The 23,945-nt window shown below is 41.2% G+C and overlaps 1 protein-coding gene across 2 annotated transcripts in view; it reads right to left on the reverse strand.

Annotated features, from left to right (window-relative positions):
* Positions 1 to 23,230, reverse strand: part of DCBLD2 (discoidin, CUB and LCCL domain containing 2) — a 90,114-nt gene extending 66,884 nt beyond the window's left edge. The window contains exons 1-2 of one of the 2 annotated variants that reach the window (XM_061439418.1): positions 22,576 to 23,224; positions 598 to 825 (exon numbers count right to left, since the gene is read on the reverse strand). In XM_061439418.1, the coding sequence (XP_061295402.1) occupies positions 598 to 825; positions 22,576 to 22,792 (445 nt within the window). In that variant the 5' untranslated portion in view covers positions 22,793 to 23,224. Of the gene's footprint in view, positions 1 to 597; positions 826 to 22,575 lie in introns of both variants that reach the window. The other variant, XM_061439494.1, reaches the window with a different exon arrangement.
* Positions 23,231 to 23,945: the final 715 nt, after the last annotated feature.

Consider the following 23,945-nt stretch of genomic DNA (forward strand, 5'->3'; position numbering starts at 1 on the left):
AAAAATCTATCCAGGTGACTCTAAAATGCAGCCGTAATTGAGAACCATTGTTCTTAGCTAAAAGTAAGGAAAAGAGCAACTAATATTTACTAAGCAAATATTATGTGTCAGGTACCCTTCTAAGCACTTCACATGTACTAGTCTCATTTGCTATATTACAACTGAGGAAACAGAGATCAGGTAACTTGCCTGAGGACACAGAGCAAGTTAAAAGCAGAGTTAGTACTTTACTAACAGGAGATTTGAATCCAAAACCCATGCTCTTAATTATTATGATATACTGACTCCTAAGCATGACTTATATTTAACTGCAGATAAAATTATCAAAGAAAAAAACCAATACAAAAAGATAATTGACTTTCTCCTCCTTAGAAGCAGTAGAGTGGTATCTTGTTGCAAAGGAACCAACACAAGCTTATTAGAAAAGTGGACAAGACAGACAAGAATCTTCTTTTCCAAAAAAAGATTCAAATTTAAGATTTCCAGACATTCCAATAATTTCCCACATATCCTATGGAGCATAATTACTCAGTGTTAAGTATCTAATATGGCTTCAGTTTTAAAACTCTGGCCACTGATATATTGAAAATGTCCTACCTATTTCGGTTCTACCAACTCCAATTCCATTGTAAATTCTCAAGTAATTAAAGTGACAAGAATCAGAATCTTCGATGTCAAAGTCACCAAATTTGATGCGCACTCTCTCTCCCGTCTTTACACGAATCTCCCATTCGCAAACAGTGCTGTTAGGATAGGTGTGTGGGTAGTTTATAGACGTCAGGGTTCCACTTTCAGGACCTAGTACAGTATGTCCACATCCATCACCTTTAAAAAAAAAAAGTTAAAAAAGTGATATATTATTCTTTATATCTTTAGCTTACACTATAAATAATCAGGGTTCTGTGAATATTTTAAAATACGTATGACATCAGATATTTTATACCAACCACCAATACGTCTGGTACACAAGATATACTAGATGACATGGTTCTTGGTAAATCTAGTTGTGTGAGCCAGGTGAAGCCAGGTTAGGTCAAAATAATCAATGGTTAGCTTTATGAGTTCAAAGAACTTTCCAATCAGAATAAACAGAAGTAAACATAACTTAGCAACAATTATACCATATTTATATATACATATCATAATAAATCCAATCTTTAAGAGTATTCACAGTAATTGTTCAAAATAAATAAAACTATAAAAATAAATCTACATGATCAGTTTCATCTATTTACTTACAAATACCACAAGCCTTTTCTAAAATCTCTGTAAGAAGTTGAATGATTTCTAAAAATACTTAAGCTATACTAAAGACAGGCTTCCCAGGTGGCACAAGTGGTAGAAGAACCAGCCCGCCAATGCAGGAGACTTAAGAGATGGGGGTTCGACCCCTGGGTGGGGAAGATTCCCTGGAGGAGGGCACGGCAACCCTTCACATATTGGTAGCAGCATTATTTGTTCCAGAAATTCCCTCAGCAACTGAATATGGAAACCTAGCTAACTTAACACATAGTAAAAATCCAATATCCGCATTCTTCCCTCTATCATAAAATGTGCTATTTCACTGAGCACCTGGAAAGAGACAATAATACTGATTAAAAAGTTTCAGCTGCTGCTCCAATTGTATCATTTAGCATTCCTTAATGATGGGATTCAAATAAATGTCTAATAGGAAAATGAATACATCCTTTCAAAATGATACTATTTTCTCCTTCAAAAGAGCTGTTTATAATCACCTTCTCGAATTGTTCAGAACTTCAAAAAAAACTATTAAAAGTGACACTTCTGAGTTTTAACCTCAATATGGATACAGATGAATTTAAGAAAACTTTCTATTATCTTGATTTTTTATTTTTAAGAACAATGCAGGGCTGATTTTATTTACTAGAACAGAGTTTTAAAAGCCTATGAATAAGAACATAGTATCTAGCAAGTAGCAGTTGTAAAATAAATGTTTATTTGCAAGGAGATCCAACCAGTCCATCCTAAAGGAAATCAGTCCTGAATATTCATTGGAAGGACTGATGCTGAAGCTGAAACTGCAATACTGTGGCCACCTGATGTGAAGAGCTGACTCATTTGAAAAGACCCTGATGCTGGGAAAGACTGAAGGTAGGAGGAGAAGGGGACGACAGAGGATGAGATGGTTGGATGGTATCACCAACTCCATGGACATGAGTTTGAGTAAACTCCAGGAGTTGGTGATGGACAGGGAGGCCTGGTGTGCTGCAGTCCATGGGGGTCACAAAGAGTTGGACACGACTGAACTGAACCGAATTGAATGAATAAAGAAACTGTACATTAACCTATGAAAAAGTTATCTCTAACTAGTTCCACAACTAGCTTCAAGGAAGGAACAACAACTCTGTACCTAGATTCTGAGGACAATACTTAGTGTCTTTTGCTAATAAGGAAATTTTACTCTCAAATCCACATTAGTATTGTTACTTAGTCTACTAAGGTCAATGCCAACATCCGGCTTCTTAAATGAATCTCCCTCTGTTGGTAGCTTTTAACCAACATTGTGCTTAGTCACTCAGTTGTGTCTTGACTCTTTGTGACCCCATGGACTGTAGCCCGCCAGGTTCCTCTGTCCATGGGGATTCTCCAGACAAGAATTCTGGAGTGGGTTGTCATGGCTTCCTCCAGGGGATCTTCCCAGCCCAGGGATCGAACCCGTCTCCCTAATTGTGGGCGGATTCTTTACCATCTGACCCACCAGGACTTCATTTGTTTTCTATACCTGCCTTCACTCCACACACAAAAATGAGGCATTGTGGCTCAATAATATCATAATACAGAAAGGCACCATTAAATAAACCTGTGAGTTTTTGTGATACATCCACTGATCTTTTACAAATATAAAATTTAGAACATTATACAACTCAGAGGAATAGAAAATAACCACAAAGTTCCCCTGAAACTACCATGAAAATACCTTTAATATCACTACTGGATATCACCTAAATTAAAAACACAAAGATACAAAAACCTCCCTTGTGACAATAAACGAATTATAATTTAAATAACTTTTGAATAATCACCAGTGTTTTTCCTTAGAGAAAAAGACAACCATCCTAAGAGAACTTCTATTAATAGCAATATGAAACTAGTCAGAAATGTACTCTTACCACTGAAAAGATGAAACCGAGCTTTCTGGAAGTGTTTCAATCTTTAAAAAGTACCCTGAATAAATGAAGTAATTCAAAATATAAGTGTATTTTCTTTAGTATGTATAAAACTAAGGCAGTTTTTTAAGTGATTAGAAGTGTTGATGGATTTCAGAGCGCCAAGAATTTTGCTATTAACAGCTGAAGTCAGAACTTAGTAATGGCAGACTGTGGCATTTCATGTATTCCCCACAGGCTATTGTTTAACCTAAGGTTGTCATGTAAAAATGATTTTTTCAAAAGGACAAGTAGAGTGTGAGGAGATATCTATTTTAGATATCAATTTTTAGGTATCTTTATGTTCATATTTGTTTGATTCTTCATAAATACACAAAACGTCTTTTTGCCTTTTCCCCTATGCAGTGTAGTTCTTACAAAAGTTAACAAAATAAATACTAACCGATGAAAAAACAGGATTTTTGCACACGTGCTGATGAAGAAAACAGTTAAAATGGAGCTATCTTTTTTCAGTATCTTGTGTAGGGGGAGGGCATGAATAGTCCACAAGTTACGTGCCAAGAATGTTCTAAAATATGTGATGGAGTTCAGAGCTTTTCTCTTCTTGCAAACAAGATGATATGCACCAGAAACTAAAGTTAAAAGAAAGTCTCAAACCTACTGCAATCCACAAGCTTGAATGTTTCATATTTCCAAGTCTATTTGATAAGTTTAACCTGATTTGGCTGGGCTGACCAAATACCAACTGCTATGAAGAACATGTTTAGAATATTCCAGTTGAAAAGGGACACTAGACCAGCAGTTTTCAAATGTTTTTTTCTGTTATTACAAGTAAGAAATGTTTTTACACTGCGACTCAATATTGTTTTAAATATATATTCCTGACCCACAAAAGGGTCCCCACCTGCACAAAAAAAAACACTGTACCACGCACCCAAAGGTGACAGTGCTGAATTCTTAAATCAAAGAAAGACGCTGCGCTCATTTTTGCCCAAGTTAGAAAATGTGCTTCCAGTTTATTTCTACAGTGCCTAAAATACTTGAAATGGGACAAAATATTAAAAAAATAACACTAAAATCGGGAAAATATTATCAACAAATCACCTAACACATGACAGCAGAGGTTCTCAAATAGGGGTGGGGGACATTGGAACAATTCTACCTTCCACTTGGCAGAGCACAGAGGTGGGTGGGAGAGATGCCCTGGAGGAGGGCGTGGCAAGCCACCCCCCTGACTGAGGGGCTAAACAACAACAAGAGACAGGTCACCACTGGAGGGGGAGGGCGCTACCAGCATCCAGTGGGTAGAGGCCAAAGACGCTGGCTAAAGTATCTTACAAGGCACAGAACAGCCCCCAAGAATAAAAGGGTGATGGACCCTAAGTGTCAGATAGTATCAAGGCTGAGATGGGCTGACTTGGAGAAAAGGCTAGGACGTCTCCAACAGAAGATCTGAGTTAGTTCCTTTTCCTCTGGCTAAGGGTACAACCCAGGGAATAGTTTTCCCCATAAGGTCAAAGAAATAAGCAGAAAGCTTATTTTTCTTTAAGCCAACGGGAGAAGGAAAAAAAAAAGGTTCTTCTTATTACTCTACAGCCCTCAAGTATTTTTCTTGGTCGAGGCCCCTTACTTAACACGAGGGTTTGAAAAAGGACGGTAATAGGGTCAGGAAGTAAGAGTCTCCAGATTTTCTGCTTAGCTTTGTAACTGGAAAGAATAATAATCTGTGACCAGGCTAACACCACCTACTATTACTCACTTTCACAAGGTAGAATTGACAGAGAGTGTAACCACTACTGGAAAAATAATTTTCAAAATGGGTATCGTAGGACCAATCCATACACTCCCTCTCATCAGTAACTCCACATGTCCAGCTCTTTCTCCCTCTCTAACTCCATCATCACCACCGTGCTTGTCAGCCACTTCTCCTTCTCCCCTAGATGGTCTCTACCAGACTACAGTGGGCCATAAAGGGTAGAAAGCCTCTTCATGCAACTTTTGAATTTTAATTTTATTTCAGTGGAGAGAAAACACTGGAATTTGATCTCACTGCCCCTTCGGCTGCAGATTTATCTAGGGGATTACTCAGAGAACATGTGTTCACTTCCTCTGAATACTGTCAGGTCAGATGTGTTAAGCCAGATACAAATTTTGATACTGCTCCAGGAAAATAGCTGAGTAATTTTTTTTTTACTATATATCTCAAGAGAAAACACAAGGAATGTTAATTTAAATAGCAGTGAATTAATACAGCAAAGAACACATGCTTATTTTAGGCTGCTTTCTAAACTTCAAGTGTGTTTTTCAGATAAACATGTGCTCATGATGCTGATTTTATGTAACCTTCCAGCTAACCCCATATTGTAGTCACATTACTAGTAAAAATAATAAACATTATCTTATTTAATTTTATTAACATGAACACGAAAGGACTTCAAAAAACACTTTCTTTAACAAGAACAAACACAAATGTAAGAAACTTGCATAAATATGCCAAAAACGTAGAGCAAGGCAACTTTCATTACAATCATCATAAACTAGGAGAGGCTTATATTTTTCCAGTGGACTTTCACGGGTTTTTGTCAGAGTGCACGGGTGAGTCTGACTATATACTTCCTCTAAATAAGAGTCACTTCTGTCACATCTTGTAACACATCTGTGAGATCTTATAAGAAATGGAGAAGAGAGGCATTCAGAGTAGGAAAGTGTTCCGAAGAACGACTTGCAAGTATCAATCAGGATATCCTATTTCATTATTTCATTTGACTTCAATGAAAATTTTTAATGCATTATTTAGCACTAAGAATTTTCAGACTACAAAGTACTGTATAAATCCTATTACTCTAAGATTTTTAAAGCTGCATCACGACAATCTCAAAAAGATATTTCAAGGCCATACTTTAATTTCATTCATTTTTTGAAAAAATATTGCAATAAGATGGATACGTGCTGAGAGCCGCAAGAGGGTTATGGTGGCAATTTTAAGGAAAAGAAACAGCTCCCAGCTCGATCTTTAAGCCCAAACTCCTGCCTGCATGTAATAATAATTTACAAAACTGAATCACATGAAGGAAAGTGAGATGTTTAAATCCTCTTCAATCCCCACCAAGCACACACTCTACATAGAACATAATGGTTAAGCAAATGGGCCCTGGGGTCACACGATGAATGTAAATGCCCTACCACTCACTGTGATCTTGAGAAGGTTGTTTACTGCTGCTAAAGGTCAGTTTTTCTTCAAATGGGTATACTACTATCTCAAACCACATAGGGGAAGAATTAAATGAGGTACTGTATGAAAACACCTACTGTCAGGCTTCCCTAGTGGCTCAGTGGTAGAGAGTCTGCCTGCCAGTGCAGGAGATGCGTGTTAGATCCCTGGCCCGGGAAGATCCCACATGCCACAGAACAACTAAGTCCGTGTGTCACAACTCCTGAGCCTGAACTCTAGAGCCGGGAAGCCAAAACAACTGAGCCAGCGTGCCCTAGAGACCGTGCTTTGCAATAAGAGAAGCCACCGCAGTGAAAAGCCCATGGGCTGCAACCAGAGAGTAGCCCCGCTCGCAACTAGAGGAAAGCCCACAGGGCAACAACATCCCAGCACGACCAAAAATAAATAAATACATAAATAAATAAAAAGATAAAACAAAGCAAAAAAACCCTCCCTACTGCTGCTGCTGCTGTCGCTTCAGTCGTGTCTGACTCTGTGCGACGCCATAGACGGGAGCCCACCAGGCTCTGCCGTCTCCAGGCAAAAACGCTGGAGCTGGTTGCCATTTCCTTCTCCAATGCATAAAAGTGAAAAGTGAAAGTGAAGTCGTTCAATCATGTCCAACTCTTCATGACCCCATGGACTGCAGGCTACCAGCCTCCTCTGTCCATGGGATTTTCCAGGCAAGAATACTGGAGTGGGGTGCCACTGCCTTCTCTGACCCTCCTTACTATCAAGGGCCTAATCCACAATAATGTGCTCAATAAATGTCTGAGGGTATTTATTACAGTCATGAAGACCAGAATCATATGTGGATCTGGTGCGTTTGGCACAGCCTCGCTAAGCCATCAGAACAATGGCTCATTACTTTAGAAGATTTACAGCAGCTTTAAAGCTTCGACTACAGTGTCCTGTGAAAAGTATAAATCATGAGAAAGTAATTCTCACTAATCTTCTCCCAGATGACCTCTACTTCACTTCAGTGACTCATGAAAACACAACCTAGACTTTGTTTTTGCTATTACTGTAGACTCCTCCCACCTGTGAATGTCAAAAACTTTAATGTCTCACTCCTTTGGTCAGTCTCCTGACCTTTCGGCTCTCTTACACCCACTGCTGGCTTTCTGTGAACTTCTCTCTTTCCTCCCCATCTATTATGTGGCCCTTAGCCTTACTTCTTTCCCCACCCAGCCTGGATCTCACATCCAGTGTGTGAACTACACTCTTCCTGGTACCTTCACTTTCTGGCCACTATGCCTTCTTGAGGATCTCTCGTCCTGGGAAACCCTCCACCTGGGATCAAATGATCTCTCTGCCCAGGAGCCAAGCACGGTTGGAAAAAAAAAAAAAAAAAAAAACCACCACAGTCTAAGGAACAGCTGTCATTACAATAATGGATCCTGATCTCAGATGGGCATTGAAAGTCACCAGTATTTTTACTCAGTGTTTCTCAAAATTTCGTCAACATTAGAACATTAGGTTCTCAGGCCCCCATCTCTGTTTCAGTAGATTATAATAAATATGGCAGAAAAATTATCTGAAACTTGGAAATACGCTAAAAAAAAAAAAAAAGGTGAGTAGCAGAAACTTTAAATGCCATAGAGACCAAAAGCTGCCCAAAAATTACAGAGCAAAGTATTTAATTGGACTTGTAATTTATCATCAACTAAAGGCCCTAGTCTTCATTGGACATAAACTTGCAGACTTTTTTAAATTAATTTATTTTTTAATTGAAGGACAATTGCTTTATAGTATTGTGTTGGTTTCTACCAAACGTCAACATGAATCAGCCATAGGGTTTACCTATGTTCCTCCTCTCTCATTTGAACATCCCTCCCACCTCCTTCCCTATCCCACCCCTCTAGGTTGTTACAGATTCCCAGTTTGAGTTCCCTGAGTCATACAGCAAATTCCCACTGGTTATTACTCCTTGGAAGGAAAGTTATGACCAACCTAGATAGCATATTGAAAAGCAGAGACATTACTTTGCCAACAAAGGTTCGTCTAGTCAAGGCTATGGTTTTTCCTGTGGTCATGTATGGATGTGAGAGTTGGACTGTGAAGAAGGCTGAGAGCTGAAGAATTGATGCTTTTGAACTGTGGTGTTGGAGAAGACTCTTGAGAGTCCCTTGGACTGCAAGGAGATCCAACCAGTCCATTCTGAAGGAGATCAGGCCTGGGATTTCTTTGGAAGGAATGATGCTAAAGCTGAAACTCCAGTACTTTGGCCATCTCATGCAAAGAGTTGACTCATTCGAAAAGACTCTGATGCTGGGAGGGATTGGGGGCAGGAGGAGAAGGGGATGACAGAGGATGAGATGGCTGGATGGCATCACTGACTCGATGGACATGAGTTTAAGAGAACTCCAGGAGTTGGTAATGGACAGGGAGGCCTGGTGTGCTGTGATTCATGGGGTCACAAAGAGTCAGACAAGACTGAGCGACTGATCTGAACTGAATGTATGTTTCCATGTTACTGTCTCTATACATCCCACCCTCTCCTTCCTCCGCTCAAGCTGTGTCCATAAGTCTGTTCTCAACGTCTGTCTCCACGGCTGCTCTGCAAATAGGTTCAACAGTACCATCTTTCTAGATTCCATATCTATGTGTTAGTATATGATACCTGTTTTTCTCTTTTGACTCACTTCATTGTGTTATCAATTCAGTTCAGTCGCTCAGTCGTGTCTGACTCTTTGCGACCCCATGAATTGCAGCACGCCAGGCTGCCCTGTCCATTACCAACTCCCGGAGTTCACTCAGACTCACGTCCATTGAGTCAGTGATGCCATCCAGCCATCTCATCCTCTGTCATCCCTTTTTCCTCCTGCCCCCAATCCCTCCCAGCATCAGAGTCTTTTCCAATGAGTCAACTCTTTGCATGAGGTGACCAAAGTACTGGAGTTTCAGCTTCAGCATCATTCCTTCCAAAGACATCCCAGGGCTGATCTCCTTCAGAATGGACTGGTTGGATCTCCTTGCAGTCCAAGGGACTCTCAAGAGTCTTCTCCAACACCACAGTTCAAAAGCATCAATCCTTTGGTGCTCAGCTTTCTTCACAGTCCAACTCTCGCATCCAAACATGACTACTGGAAAAACCATAGCCTTGACTAGACGGACCTTTGTTGGCAAAGTAATGTCTCTGCTTTTCAATACGCTGTCTAGGTTGGTCATAACTTTTCTTCCAAGGAGTAAGCATCTTTTAATTTCATGGCTGCAGTCACCATCTGCATGATTTTGGAGCCCAGAAAGATAAAGTCTGACACTGTTTTCACTGTTTCCCCCTCTACTGCCTATGAAGTGATGGGACCAAATGCCATGATCTTTGTTTTCTGAACGTTGAGCTTTAAGCCAACTTCTTCACTCTCCTCTTTCACTTTCATCAAGAGGCTTTTTAGTTCCTCTTCACTTTCTGCCATAAGGGTGGTGTCATCTGCATATCTGAGGTTATTGATATTTCTCCCGGCAATCTTGATTCCAGCTTGTGCTTCTTCCAGCCCAGCGTTTCTCATGATGTACTCTGCATAGAAGTTAAATAAGCAGGGTGACAATATACAGCCTTGACGTACTCCTTTTCCTCTTTGGAACCATTCTGTTGTTCCATGTCCAGTTCTAACTGTTGCTTCCTGACCTGCATACAGGTTTCTCAAGAGGCAGGTCAGGTGGTCTGGTATTCCTATCTCTTTCAGAATTTTCCAGTTTATTGTGATCCAAACAGTCAAAGGCTTTGGCATAGTCAATAAAGCAGATGTTTTTCTGGAACTTTTGCTTTTTCGATGATCCAGCAGATGTTGGCAAGGCTCTAAATTACAAGTCCATCTACCTCATTAGGACTGACTCAAATGGGTTCCTTTTTATGGCTGAGTAATATTTCATTATATATATGTACCACTGTGTCTTTATCCATTCATCTGCTGATGGACATCTAGGTTGCCTCCATGTCCTAGGTATTGTAAATAGTGCTGCAATGAACATTGGGGTACATGTGTCTTTTTCAGTTTTGGGTTTTCTCAGGGCATATGCCTAGTAGTGGGACTGCTGGGTCATATGCTAGTTTTATTCCTATAAAATTGTAGATTTTTGTCCTGTGGAGATGTATATAATTGCTGGACAGTTGAAAAAAAATCCAAATATTACAGTTTAGAGCCCTAATAGCCCATTTTAGTCATCTAATCTAGCAATCACAGCCTAAGACTGCCTATCTGAACACCTAGTCTCTCAAATACTCTTTGGACACATTTTAACCTCTTACTGATTCCTTCACTAATTAATGAGTTGAATAAAATCTTTGATGTGTTAATTTTACATTTGCACGACAGGTACAATTTTGCTACAGTGGCGCCTAGGAAGGGTCCACGCTTTTAATAAATTTCGGAATTCTAACAATGAGAGCAACAAAAAAAACACACAATCTTTCTCCACCCAGTGTTCCCCAATATCTGCCACTTTTTCCCACTTTTTTTTTCTTATAGAGAGAGCTTTGTCCGTTTTCCACGTTTGCTGTCTTATTTCTTTTCCTCCTGTACGCCCTCCCATTCTAGGCTCAAAATACAATAATTCAGTTTCTAGACAGTTGTGGGATGGATTGCGCTCCCCCTAGACCCCATTATCCCAACAACCAAATTATATGTTCCTAATTCCTGGAACCTATGAATGTCACCTTATTTGGAAACAGGTCTTAGCAGATGTAATCAATTTAAAATGAGGTCATACTGGATTAGGACAAATCCTAATCCAGTGTCTGGTGTCCTTATAAAAAGAGGGAAAGTTGGACAGGGATACAGACATAGGGAAAATACCACGCAACTTCAGAGGCACAGACTGGAACGATGCAAAGGGATTCCAAAGACTGCAACTCCCAGAAGCTAGAAGGAGCAAGGAAGGGCCCTCACCTAGAGCCTTCAGAGACAGCACATGGCCCAGCCGATACCTGACTTTCTGAAGTTCAGCCTGCACAACTGTAAGACAATAAATTTCTGTTGCTTGAAGCCGTCTAAATTTGTGGTGATCTGTTATGGCAGCACCAGGAAGCACAGACCTACCTTCCCAATGGGACTATTCACTAAAGCGGTCAGTTTACGAGCTGCCAAGTCAACAGATATTTTGCCATCCTTATCATCTATGACCTTTCCACAGCATCTGGTATTGCTGGCCTTTCCTTCCCTCCCACCTTCCTTCCTTCCTTATCGGCCCTCCCTCCTTCTTAGAACTCTTCTTCCCCAACTTAGTTCTTCTTTAAACTCTCTAATTGCCACTTCTCCAGCATCTTAGCTGACATCTTTTGACTACAGATAACTGACTCTGCGGTTCTCCAGCTCTTTCCCCTCTCTCTGTATGCTGCCAGGGCCATCTCTCCACCCTGACTTCAGTTACCACTAGGTGGAGAGTGCTCCAAAGTTTCCAACCTTTCTCCTAATTCTCAAATCTGTCATCTACTTCTATATTAAGCATCTCCGCTCAGAAATTCCACAATATTCAAACTCATGTACCAAGATTCAATGAGCATCTTCCATGTGCCAAGTACTGAACCAGGTGTTAGAACAAGAGAAATGACAAGGCCCTTGTCCTTACAAAATTTACAAAATAGTAAGACAGACATAGTATTAATGAATAATTTCTGGAATGTTGAGTACTGCAGGGAAGTAATGGATGTGATACAGTGTGTGCGTGCGCATGCATAGGATAAATAGCAATTAACTAGACAATTACTTGTGGATGAGGGAGGTGCTGAAAGCAGAGAGAAGACAATTCCAGAAGGAAAAAAACAGCATTTTTAACTGACCTTTGCTCTCTCAGATTTAACTGGTCATTAAGTTTTATACTTTGTTTCCTTAGTATCTCTAAATTTAGTCCCTCTGAACAAGTGCAGGCCCTTTCAAGAGTTCTCTAACAGGTTCCCTCCACTTCCTTTTTTTCGTCTCCAATCCACTTGCCCACACTCCTGCCAGTTTCTTAGACTGGGTCATGCAGGTCGCTCATTTTAAAAACCTTCAACTGTTCTCAAACTCTTCGACAAGAATACAAAGTCCATTATAATCTGTCCCCTGACTCCCTTTCCCATCTCATCTCAACTTTTCCCACAAACTCTCTGCCCCCGCTCTGGAACGATGGGCTCTCAGGTAACTCCCCCATGCTCCACCCACTCTCTCCTCTGCACTTCTCAGCTCTGCCAACAATAATGTCCTTACTCCTCAGAGCCACCTGGCAAATACCTACTCAGTGTTCTCTTGGGAAACCTTTCTGAAAGTCCAGGTCTTTCTCTCCATTTCCATTATTAAAATCTCTTTATTGAATGTGCTTAATTATGCACATTTATGTCGGTTTGCCACACCAGCTGTAGAACTCTGCTAGGCAGGCAAGGTATTCTGTTTGCCTGGGTAGCCACAGACATAGAAACAAGGCGCACTGGGTTCTTAACATATGCTGCCGAATTTAGAAAATAATGAACTCAAAACACAAGGGTAGGCACAATGGTAGATAAGTGATACAACAGAAAGTACACAGGCCTGGGCATCAGACAGACTTTCCAATGTAAATTCTAGCTATGCCAACTTCTGAGGTGATCCTAGCACTTAACCTCTACATCCTCAACTATACATGGGAATAATACCACCCATCTCCCAAGGTAACTGTGAGGGCTTGGTAAGAACTTACATAAAGTGCAGTGGATTCTATAAATGTGAACAATCTCTCTGAAGATGATGTCTACGTATCTAGTACCCTCCCTTCCTTCTGGGAACTACTCTGTAGTTTGCAACAGTTTTCATATGACCACATGCCCCCTGGTTAGCTAACTGGTCCAAGGGTGGGTACTGACTCACACTGGGCCCATCTGAGGCCAACTTACCCTGCCCTCCCATTTCCTGCCCTTGTATGTCAGGGAAACCCCAGAATCTCTCTAGTGCTGAGGCCATAAGCCTTGAGGATTGCCAGCAGCCATGATCCGCTACATACAGAGAAAGCCTGACTGTAACAAGACAGAGCCCTTGGTGTCTGAGGTCTGGCTGCATCTCTGCTTTTCTCAGAGCTTAGTCTGGCTAAGTCCTTAAGAAGATTCCGCAAACTACCTCAAAATGCTCCCCAAAATTACCTTTTACTTTAAGCATGTGTAATTTTCAGTTCCCTATAACCCTCCTAACTAAAACACTCTTCCTCCACCCATGCAACAGAATGTCTCACATCCAGACCTATAAAGTTAGCATCTAGGATAAAAAGAGTAACCAGAAATAGGTCATGCTTGGAAGAGAGAGAGGAACCATGAAGCTGAAAATGATCTGAGGGTGGAGATCAAAGAAAGTTGAAGTCTATCAACAGGTAGGAAGTTGGAGAAAGGGGAGGCCAAAAGCGAGGGGCCAAAACCTGTATTAAGGTCTCGGTGGGCTGGAGGCCAAGTAAGGATATTTCACATGAACAATCACACCCTGCTGTCTCATTTCTTCACTACACGGCCTGACCCCTTCACTAAGCTAGGGGTGGAACTTTCCTATACAGTAAGTGTAGGGAAAATGGGAAGAAGGACCAGAAGGATGGAGAAGCACTGGATCTCAACAGAAAGCCAACACTTGAAAATGGAAATCTTAACTGTAGAGTAGGGAAAGAGAAACAAAATTTTCATTCACATGTTGTTTTACTCACTGAACCAAAATTTAGCAACTGCCTAGATTTGGTCACAGCCTCATGCATTCTACAGAGGTGAGTTATACATTAAAAAAAAAACACTGAGCGTGACATGCCTAGTATTAATATTTAAACCCATATATGTCTGACTCCAACATCTCTATACTTTCAAACTCCATCCAAGTTAAAAAATAATGAAGACAAAGAAACCTCTCGGGTTTAAAAGAAAAAAAAAAACAAACTCACAGTTGAAAAGACACTTGCAGAAGAGCAGAAGCTAGACTGCAAGGAAATCATCATTTAACAAATATGTGTGCTAGACACTAAGAAAATGTACAGCACAAATTTAGTCTACTTGTTAGTTGGTCATTGAAAAAAAGGAGAAATATAAGCTGCGGGCAAAGCAACCAGTTGAAAGAAAAGATGTATATATAAGCCAGTGGCGTCTTGACTGTGTTTCCAGATACACGGTTAAGAAGCACCATGGAAGTTTAAATTATACTAAAAGCACAACTTATATTCCCCAATAAAGCAGGGTTCTGGACAAGGTGGAAGAGATGATTTGAGGAAGAAGAAAAGGCAAGGCAGGAGGTAGTTTTACTTGCAGGGATGAAGAACAGGACAAGGGTTTAGGACAAGGCAGGTCAGTCACGATGCTGTGGCTGAGCAGAAATCCCATGGGAGGTTCGACCAATGGTCCTTATCTGAGGCAGATCTAGTCACAAAGGTCACACGCCTTAACCCTGAGCTATTCAGAACAAGAGAAAGCGGTGGGGACTGGCATGTGGGCCAGGTTTAGGATCTATCCAGGACATGGGGAAAAGCATCAATGGGATGATGGACCTGGGCTGAGACAGGTGATCCAGAAATGGGCAAAGGGACTGGGTAGAAGCAGAGGTAGCTAAGGGTGATGTCACTGCTAATATCACATAGGTACAAACGCTTCAGTCTGCCCTGCAGTGGAAGTCCTCCACAATCTTGTCCCCACTGACTTTTCCAGCCTGTTTCGCATTACTTTCCTCTGACACCAGATTAGTGAAGCTACCTGAATGTGCTCCAGGAATTTCAGCCAGCAAAGAAAAAGGAGGCAGGCAACAACTAGAACCAAAACTAGGGAGTTTTATAAAGCTGGAGGTGACTATTCAAATCAAAATCTGAATGAGAGGGCAAAGGAGTGCACCTCACTGGCTTTCATTGATTTTGGCTTAGCACAGCTCTTAAAGACCAACTTATTTGACAGGGCAACACAGCAGTGTTCTCTAAATAGCAGCCGTGGCTTTGTTCAGAGTTCCAGTTGAGGGGGGACTCCTCTCATTACGAAAGCAAAAGAGTCTAACTCCTGGGAAGAGGGTGGCTGGGAGAACACTGGGCAGAATGTCAGGCCCTGTGCAAGCAGGTTAAGGTTCAAGAAAAGGCTCTATTTCCATGGAACTAAGAAGCCCAGGCTCTGAGGGAATCAGACAAAGGACAACAGTGTGAAGGACATGCAGGTGCCCAGAGACTAATGAATAACATGCTTGGGGCAGCAAATTCACTGCAGAAATGAGTTCTGAATTTTTTTTTTTTTTTGGCCCAGCTGAGTGGTTTGTGGAATTTTAGTTCCCTGACCAGGGCCTGAACCCAGACCCTTGGCAATGAAAGCACCATGTCCTAATCACTGGACCATCAGGGAGTTACCCCAAATTCACATTTTTGAATGACGGACCTCATGGTAAGTATTAGAATTTAGAAAGTGAATAAAACTCTGCCAGATATAAATATTTAATATACATTGTGATTAATGACTGAACAGAAAAAACTAGGAATTACCATCTGGAGATGAGTACATGTGGTGACAAGAGAACTCTTCTCAGAGAGGATGATACTGAGGAAGGTTTGAAGGATGATAAGAGGTTACTGCTTCCCGGGGGGCTTAATGGTAAAGAGTCTGCCTCCCAAGCAGGACACATGGGTTCAATCCCTGGGTCGGGAAGATCCCCTGGAGAAGTAAACGGCAACCCACTCCAGTATTCTTGCCTGGGAAATCTCATAGACAGAGGAGCCTGGCGGGCTACAGTCCATGGGGTCACAAAGAGTTGGACACGACTCGGCAACTAAATAACAAGGAGGTGACCAAGCAGATAAGGAAAGGGGCTCTTTCTCTTCAAGTAGAGAAAATGATACATGTAAAGAGATCAGTAGAGAGAACAAGGTAAAACAGGATCAAATTACATATGAGAGGAATAAAAATCTCAGTTTTACACAGAACTATATATATATATATATATATATAAAGGGTGAGGGATGAGATAAAGTCAGAGAAGGAAGGGAGGGGCCAGATTCTGAAAAAATATATATAAAACGCAAAGGACTCCTCTCGCTATAAAAGCACAGGAGTCTAGATACTGGGAAGATGGTAGATTTTATCTTAGGTGGTAAAGGGGCTACTGGACATACTACGGAAGTATTAACAGAGCTCCAAGAGGGCAGTGCCCCAGTGCACAGAACCACAGCCCTCAGAAAAGAACCAACAAATATTTGCCCAAATATGGGGCAAGAGTGCAGGGTATGGGGCTTGCGGAGGAAGCAGTGGGCCAGGGCCAGAGGCTGAGGCATGCTACTCACCGCAGCAGGGCTGGCTTTGACACTCACAAGTTTCCTGACTCCTTGCTATTCTGATGCTGTGATCTTTACTCCTTAAATGTCACTCATCCCTGTGAACTAGGAATCTACTGACCCTAACAGCTGATCTGATAAAACCATTTATCAGCAAGGTTTCTCCTACTTCCCTAGGCACTGTGAGCTTACTCTCCTTTTCAAACTCACAGCACTGTGCAACTTTCCCTGACTATTTACACACACGCTCCAACTCGAAGATGATTATTACCCTAACTAGACTGCAGGATCCCTGAAGACAATGACAGTATTTTACTCGTTCATAACTATCTTGGGGCTGTGTTAACATATGTGCACACACCCTGGGAGTTTATAGTTGGAACTCTCTCATGCTGAGAGTTGATCCCAAGCAATTAAGTCCTGACTGCAAACTCCCAGAAACTGTACTCCACAGAAGCAAGGAACGCTGAGCCTCCTCTCCTTAGAAAGCAGTTGAGGGACTGTGCATCTTGGTCTTTCCAGTAACTCAAGCAGCTAGCCAAAGATCTTCTTCCAACTACGTACCTTCAGAGTGCAGGTGGATCTAGCAGGCGATGCTTTAGCAGCCTGTTAAGATCATTCCATTATCCGTCTGCTTCAGTGGACACTGGCATTCATTAAGTTCGAGTTTATGTGACTATTTGTATTTTTTTGTACTAATAGAGTATACTGATTCAATCCACATAAGGACCTGGAAAATTAGCATTATGTGGGTTTCTAAACTAATCGTTTGAACTGACATACTTTCTTAAAGATCCTATCGTAAATGAAGAATTTAATCAAATGGATTAAAGAAAATAATGTAATAGCAGTTTTTGAACAATATAGTAATTACTTCATAAAGAATAAATGTCCTGTGAAAAAATTTTTAATTTCAAAATTTTTGTCTTGCCATATTTTCAAAGTAGCCTTCTGTTTACTAAATCAGCCTATATTAATTTTAACATGTATGTTTGCAGAACATAACACCACACTACTAAGATTACAACCACATAAGATTATGTAGGTGTGTGAACATGGACTAGAAAGGAAGATGAAGTAAAGTGAAGTGAAAGTCACTCAGTCATGTCCGACTCTTTGCGACCCCATGAACTATACAGTTCATGGAATTCTCCAGGCCAGAATACTGGGAAAGGAGTATACTCCAGGGAAAGGAGTGGGTAGCCTTTCCCTTCTCCAGGGGATCTTTCCAACCCAGGGATTGAACCCCAGTCTCCTGCATTGCAGGTGGATTCTTTACCAGCTAAGCCACAAAGGAAGCCCAACAAAAATTATAAATTGATAGATTAGAGGTAAGACTGTAATTATTAGTTAAATTTTTGGTTTTGAGTAATTGTTATATAATTGTTATCTGTATGATTTTTTAAAATAAATAAAATGCTAAGGCCATAAGGTTGTTATAAAATAAACTGAATCTGTGAGCCACACAAGAAAAACTGCCAAGTGGTCTCACTTCCTATATCAACAATCACATTTAGCAAATATCACTCCCTCTACAAAGCTTTTCCTGATCTATATAGTTTCATGTTATCAGTCCACATCCTTCCAACTAGTCAAGAAGTGGAAGTGAAAACCATCTATTTGCATGCATTTAATTAATACCTAGGATTACCACCTGAACTTTCATACCCTAGGTTTATTTTGTAAAGTACAATCTTATATTTAAAGTCTAACTCTATGTAAATCAAGACTTTCCTCATCATACTATAATCTGATGCTTTCTTTTTGGAAATTAATTAATTCATTATCTTTTAAATTCTAGTACTGATACTTTAACACATTTTGTTGGTCTTTTAGAATGAAACTTAAATGTTCACACAGAACTATTCATTATTTCCAGAACAAAATAAAGTTTCCTCTCTGTTGATAACATTGGGAAATCTACCTAAAAATCATTAACCTGTAATTTTACAATTAATTTTTAATTTACAAGCTTTTAAAATATGGATTTTAAATTTGATCATTAACACATGGAATATGTGCTATATTTCTAATCTCCACTATGCAAAATTCATCAGAAATAGAGAAGAAAAAGCATGCTTTGATTTTTGCCTCTCAAAAAAACTATATATAAGAGCCCTAGTGTTAGTTGCTCAGCTATGTCTGACTCTTTGCAACCCCATGGACTGTAGACCTCCAGCCTCCTCTGTTCATGGAGTTTTCAAGGCTAGAATACAGGAGTGGGTTGCCGTGACCTCCTCCAAGGGATCTTCCAGACCCAGGTATTAAACTTACGTCTCCTGCATTGCAGGCAGATTCTTTACTGTTTGAGCCACCAGGGAAAAACTTAAGAGCCCTAATGTTTCATCAGACCAAAAATAATTAATTAGGTTAATTCTAAATTAACCTAATGTCAATATTAGTAATAATTATAAATGTTCTTTGCACTGGGACGTGTTCATTTCCAACAATTCACAAATACTGCTCAAAAACTATTTCCCTGCATCACAAGCAAATAAAGGCACTACTGACAGACTGTACATTTTTTTCACACATTAGTTCAAAAATCATTGTGAAACTGAATGATTCTTTTTAAAAAAGAATTTGACAGATTTATTAAATTAGCTAACAAAAATAATTACTTTCATGAATATTTTCTATTCATAGGCATAAAGAAGTCAGTCTCAATGGATTTTTAAAATTTATTCCCCTGATATTTTACCACATTCAAATAACATTCTAATCTACGGGCTTCCTTGGTGGCGCAGTGAATAAGATTCTGCCTGCCAATGCAGGGGTCATGGGTTCAATCCCTGCCTGGTCTGTGGAGCAACTAAGTGTGCGTGCCACAACTACTGAAGCCCGAGCCCCCTAGAGCCTGTGCTCCACAGTAAGAGAAGCCACCGCAAAGAGAAGCCCATGCACCGCAACTACAGAAAGCTGCACAAAAGCAATGAAGGCTCAGCGCAGCCAAAATGAAAAAAATTCTAACCCAGAAGGTAGGCAAACCTTCCATGACACAAATGAGGAAGCTGAGCTTTTGAGATGAGGCGACACAAATTCCTACAGTCATAATGTAAACCAAAGACTTAAATTCATTCAGTTGCGGAACTTCCTATTAAGTAAATTTATTACAGTAACAAATAGGCAATCAGCATAAGTTCCACCAATTTAAGTTTTTTAGAGAGACATACACTTTATAGGTAAATAATGCTTTCGATAAAAACAAGAAAGACTTTGAAGATGAACTTAATATCAAACTCAGAACTCAAGACACAAATATAAGCCATGTCTAAAACAGCATCATAGTCAAACAGATGTGAATAAACAGAAATTACAAATATATTAATGAAGTAAGATTAAATACATCTCTGTTGTGAAAGGTTGACAAGTTTTCAGACCAATGACAAATTTTATTCTAGACCAAATAAAAAGAAAAAAAAACATTTGGTCAGCAGAAAATCTGCTGAAGAATGGCATTAATGTGTGGCATTAACTGGAATGAGTGTAGCATCTTCCACTTCAAAATGAGGTCTGAAAGATTAAAAGAAAAAAATCCTGAAATACATTTCTACCTCAAAATACATATTAAATGCATTTCTACCTAGGATGGCTAAGGAAAAAAAAAAATCTGTATATCACAAAACACTTTCTCACAGCTTACTTTTATTGCAATTTGCAGAACACTGGAAAATGCATAAAGAAATTACTTACAACTCTACCATCAAAAGACAACTTTTATCATTTTATTATCTCCTTCCAATCTTATTATAAAGACTTCTGATAGAGTAAAAACTCCAGCTTGTAACTTAACATTACAATATAGTAGACATCCCCATTAGAAAAAATTCTATAAGCATCTTAAAGCACTGCTTCTCATTTCAAAGTCAGACTTCCTTCCAGGTTATGTGAAGAATCCCAGTGGACCCTAAAGCACATCTGTTAAGACCGGTAACACGGACGGCACCACAGACTGCATCCGGATCCGCTGAGTAAGAAATACAATTTTTTAAAAATTGGGGAATTCAAATGCCATACAATTTCTGGGTTTTCAGGTGATGTATACCTAAATGACCCTTACTTTATCAATTTAGTAAGCTCATGATAACAATGATAATCAGTTATAGCTGTTTGTACTTTACCCTTTGCCAGACTCCTATGTACTAGCATTTCATTTTTATCAAGCTAAGAAACAGGCATATACTCATATCACTGATGTAGAAAACTGAGGTACAAACAACTTAAGTGATTTTACAAAATTTACCCAATCAACTTGGGAGAACTAGAAATCAGGTCTTTTAAATTATCAGGATCATTTCTATTTGTGTTAATCTATACAGATGTTTTTATAAACATGACACTGTGAAAGAGAACCAGATACCCTAGTTGTTAAAATGCTTGGTAAAAACTAAAATTAAAAAAAAAAAAAGGTAATGTTGCATGTTTAATTAGGCCAGGCTTGAGAAACTCTAAAAACAAGGCAATTGTCCCATTTGCAGAGGAGACATTTAATCAGTTATAAACTATTCAAAGATCTTTTTTTTTAAACATGACATAAACACTTTCAGATTCTGAAATAAGTAAAAGTGGTCAGAGTATCCTGCTTATGTAGTTATACTTTGTATCAACATAACTTATTTTATGGGTGTCTCAGTTTCCTTATGTTTGAAATGGGATAACAATACTTAACTCAGAGGGCTGTGGTGAGGATTAAATGAGTTAATAGATGTAAATCACTAAGGGTTGTCACAAAATAAGACCCATTCAATCAGTGTTAGCCATATGTTAATATAATCCTGTTTTGCTTTTTCTTTCTACCAGGAGGAAAATAGAAGCATAGGTTCTAAAACTTTAATGAAGGAAAGGAATTTCACTCTAATTTATTAAGTGCTGATGTTCAAGAATTCGATTAAGAAGATGATCTAACTGAAACCTGAATGCTGCCTAGAGCTGAAAGAGGTCAGTTTACCAAATACATTGTTTCCATTTACATTATATTTCCACATGCCTGTCAAAGTTTTAGCATCTTCACAATGACCTGCTTAAGACCATGATTCCATACTCTACTGAAAACTACATGAAAGCAACATTAAGCTGGACTTAAACGTGGAGATCAACCTAAAAACAAACAAACAAATATCTTCCAAGTGTTAAGCAACAATCCAGTTCTTATCTCTCTCAGTGTAATAAAATGGAAATTCAATGGAGAAATGTGTTCAATAATTTGATGTCAAATTGTTTTCAAAATTGCTGTTCAATGCCTGAAAAAAGTACTAAAAGGGGGAAGAAATCAGCCCAGCATTCTCTTTCAACCATGATTATTAAGTAAATAGCTTTATACGCTCTGGAATAGGTTCTCGAAGGATTGTAGTAAGAAAGAAGTTTTGTCACTTTCTGTAAGGGCTTGCCCATTTAATACGGATCGCTCCGTCTGGGCAATAGAGCACGCTGCCTTGGGTCCCAGACGCAGAGTCTGACCCAAACAATCTATCTAGACCACCATCCTGAATAGGCAGGGGTTGCAAAGGGCATGTTCTAAATCCAAGACTCAAAGATAACCAGAATAAACTCTATTCGATTTTGAACTTGACACTTTCACAAAAGATAATCGTCGTCAACTCCCTTCAATGGATTTAAGATGCTATTCAATTACCTGGCCGTTTTACTCTGTCCATCCATCCACTTAGCTTAACATTAGACAGCGCATCTCCAAAACCTCTCCTTTTCCTCACAAATACTTTCCCCAGAACAATCCAATGCCCAAAGGAGGTCTTCATAGCAAGGTCTCACTTCCCTCTTTTCAAAAAAAAAATGAATGGGCTCCCCCAAAAGTAAAGCCTCGCCAACTTGGGGAAAAACAGCCTGCCAAGCTTTGCAATTCAACCCAGCGAGTGCGGGACCAGGTCTGGCGAGGCACCGAAGCGCACAACTACCCTGCGCGTCTGCAGATTCCGTAACGACCCGGACACCCTGCGCCCCAGAGGCTCCCACGGCGCCCCCACGGCCCCCGGAGCCCCGCGCGCAGCGCACTCCTTGGGAAGAACTCACCTTGCTGGGCTCCGGCGTCCTCGAGCAGCAGGAGCAGGATAAGTAAGAGGACGAGGAACAGAGGCCTGGGGAAGGAGGTGGAGGAGGAGTTGGAGCGAAAAGGGAGGGGGTAGGAGCGGGAGAGGGGGAACGCGGCCCGGGCGGGGGCGGCGACCGCGGCCCGGACTAGGAAACGTTGAGGGCTGTGCCCGGCTCTCACCACCGCCCGGCTCGCCATCGCGGCGGCCGGCAGTCCGCCTGCATAGTGCGGCCGCCCCGGGGCCGCGGCACCGGGCGAGGAGGCAAAAGCAGCGGCGGGAGAGCAAGAGGCAGCGCGCGCTTCGCCCCACGCCGCCCGCACTCCGCGAAACCTCCTTCTTCTTCGTCCCTTCCCTCCGCTCCCCTCCCCGGGACCCCAGGCCGGAGCGCTAGGGAGGGGAGGGAGAGAAATGGGGTGCTCGAGCCGCGGAGGACAGCTGGGGCGACGCGCCTCCAGAGCCGCGTTCAGCAATCCGACCCCTGCCCACCGCGCTCGTCCTGGGCTCGGGCTGGCTGGCAGGCAGGCCGGCCGCCCGCTCCCTCGCGCTCCCTCTCGCGCGTGCTGGCCACGCCTTCACAGCCCACCCCGGCCAATCCCCGGGCAGCTCTGGTCCGTCTCCCTCTGTGCCACCCAATCAACACTCGTTCGCCTCGGTCGACCCGTTAGCTCCCCGGCCCACTCCTCGATCTCCACCGCCCCTCATCTCTCTCCTCCAATCCCCTGCGGCCTTGGGAAGCGTCCCACCCGCCTCCCCCAAAACGGGTTCCGCCCCCAAACTCTAGCCCCCGACAGCCCCCGCCCGACCCGCGCGCCTGTTATTGTTGGGACTTCAGCCCGAGCTGATCCCGGAGAGGCGGTTGCTTGCTCTGGTCAATGACTTCCGGGACTTCCCCTAGCCCGCTCTCCCTGCTGCTCTGGCCCAACTTGCTCATTGCTCCTCCCACGTCGCACATCAGGCCACTGGAAGGGGTGGGAAACTTGGATTCTGGATGATTTTAGCTGGGAGCTGAGTCTGAGGGACTTTTTTTTCCTCAATAGCAGAGCATTTTTTTTAAAATTAAAATTACATCCAGTTGTTGCAGCAACTCCCAGTTACAATAACAGACACAGTGTTCAGTGTAAGATATATATGTATTTACTGTTTCCTATGCCTTTTACTATGTTAATGTGGGCCGGAGGATGGCCGGAAAAAAAAAGTATATGACAAGATCCATGCCCCTAAAGCAATTTAAACCTGACTTCCTAACATTCACTAAGCCATTCTACCAAGACTTGTTGGTCACCTGCTGTGTACCTGCAAACGTACAAGTTGTGGGATTTGCAGTCATAATACAGAAATCTTCCAAGATCT

The sequence above is a fragment of the Bos javanicus genome, chromosome 1, assembly GCF_032452875.1.
Source record: "Bos javanicus breed banteng chromosome 1, ARS-OSU_banteng_1.0, whole genome shotgun sequence".
Taxonomy (NCBI): domain Eukaryota; kingdom Metazoa; phylum Chordata; class Mammalia; order Artiodactyla; family Bovidae; genus Bos; species Bos javanicus.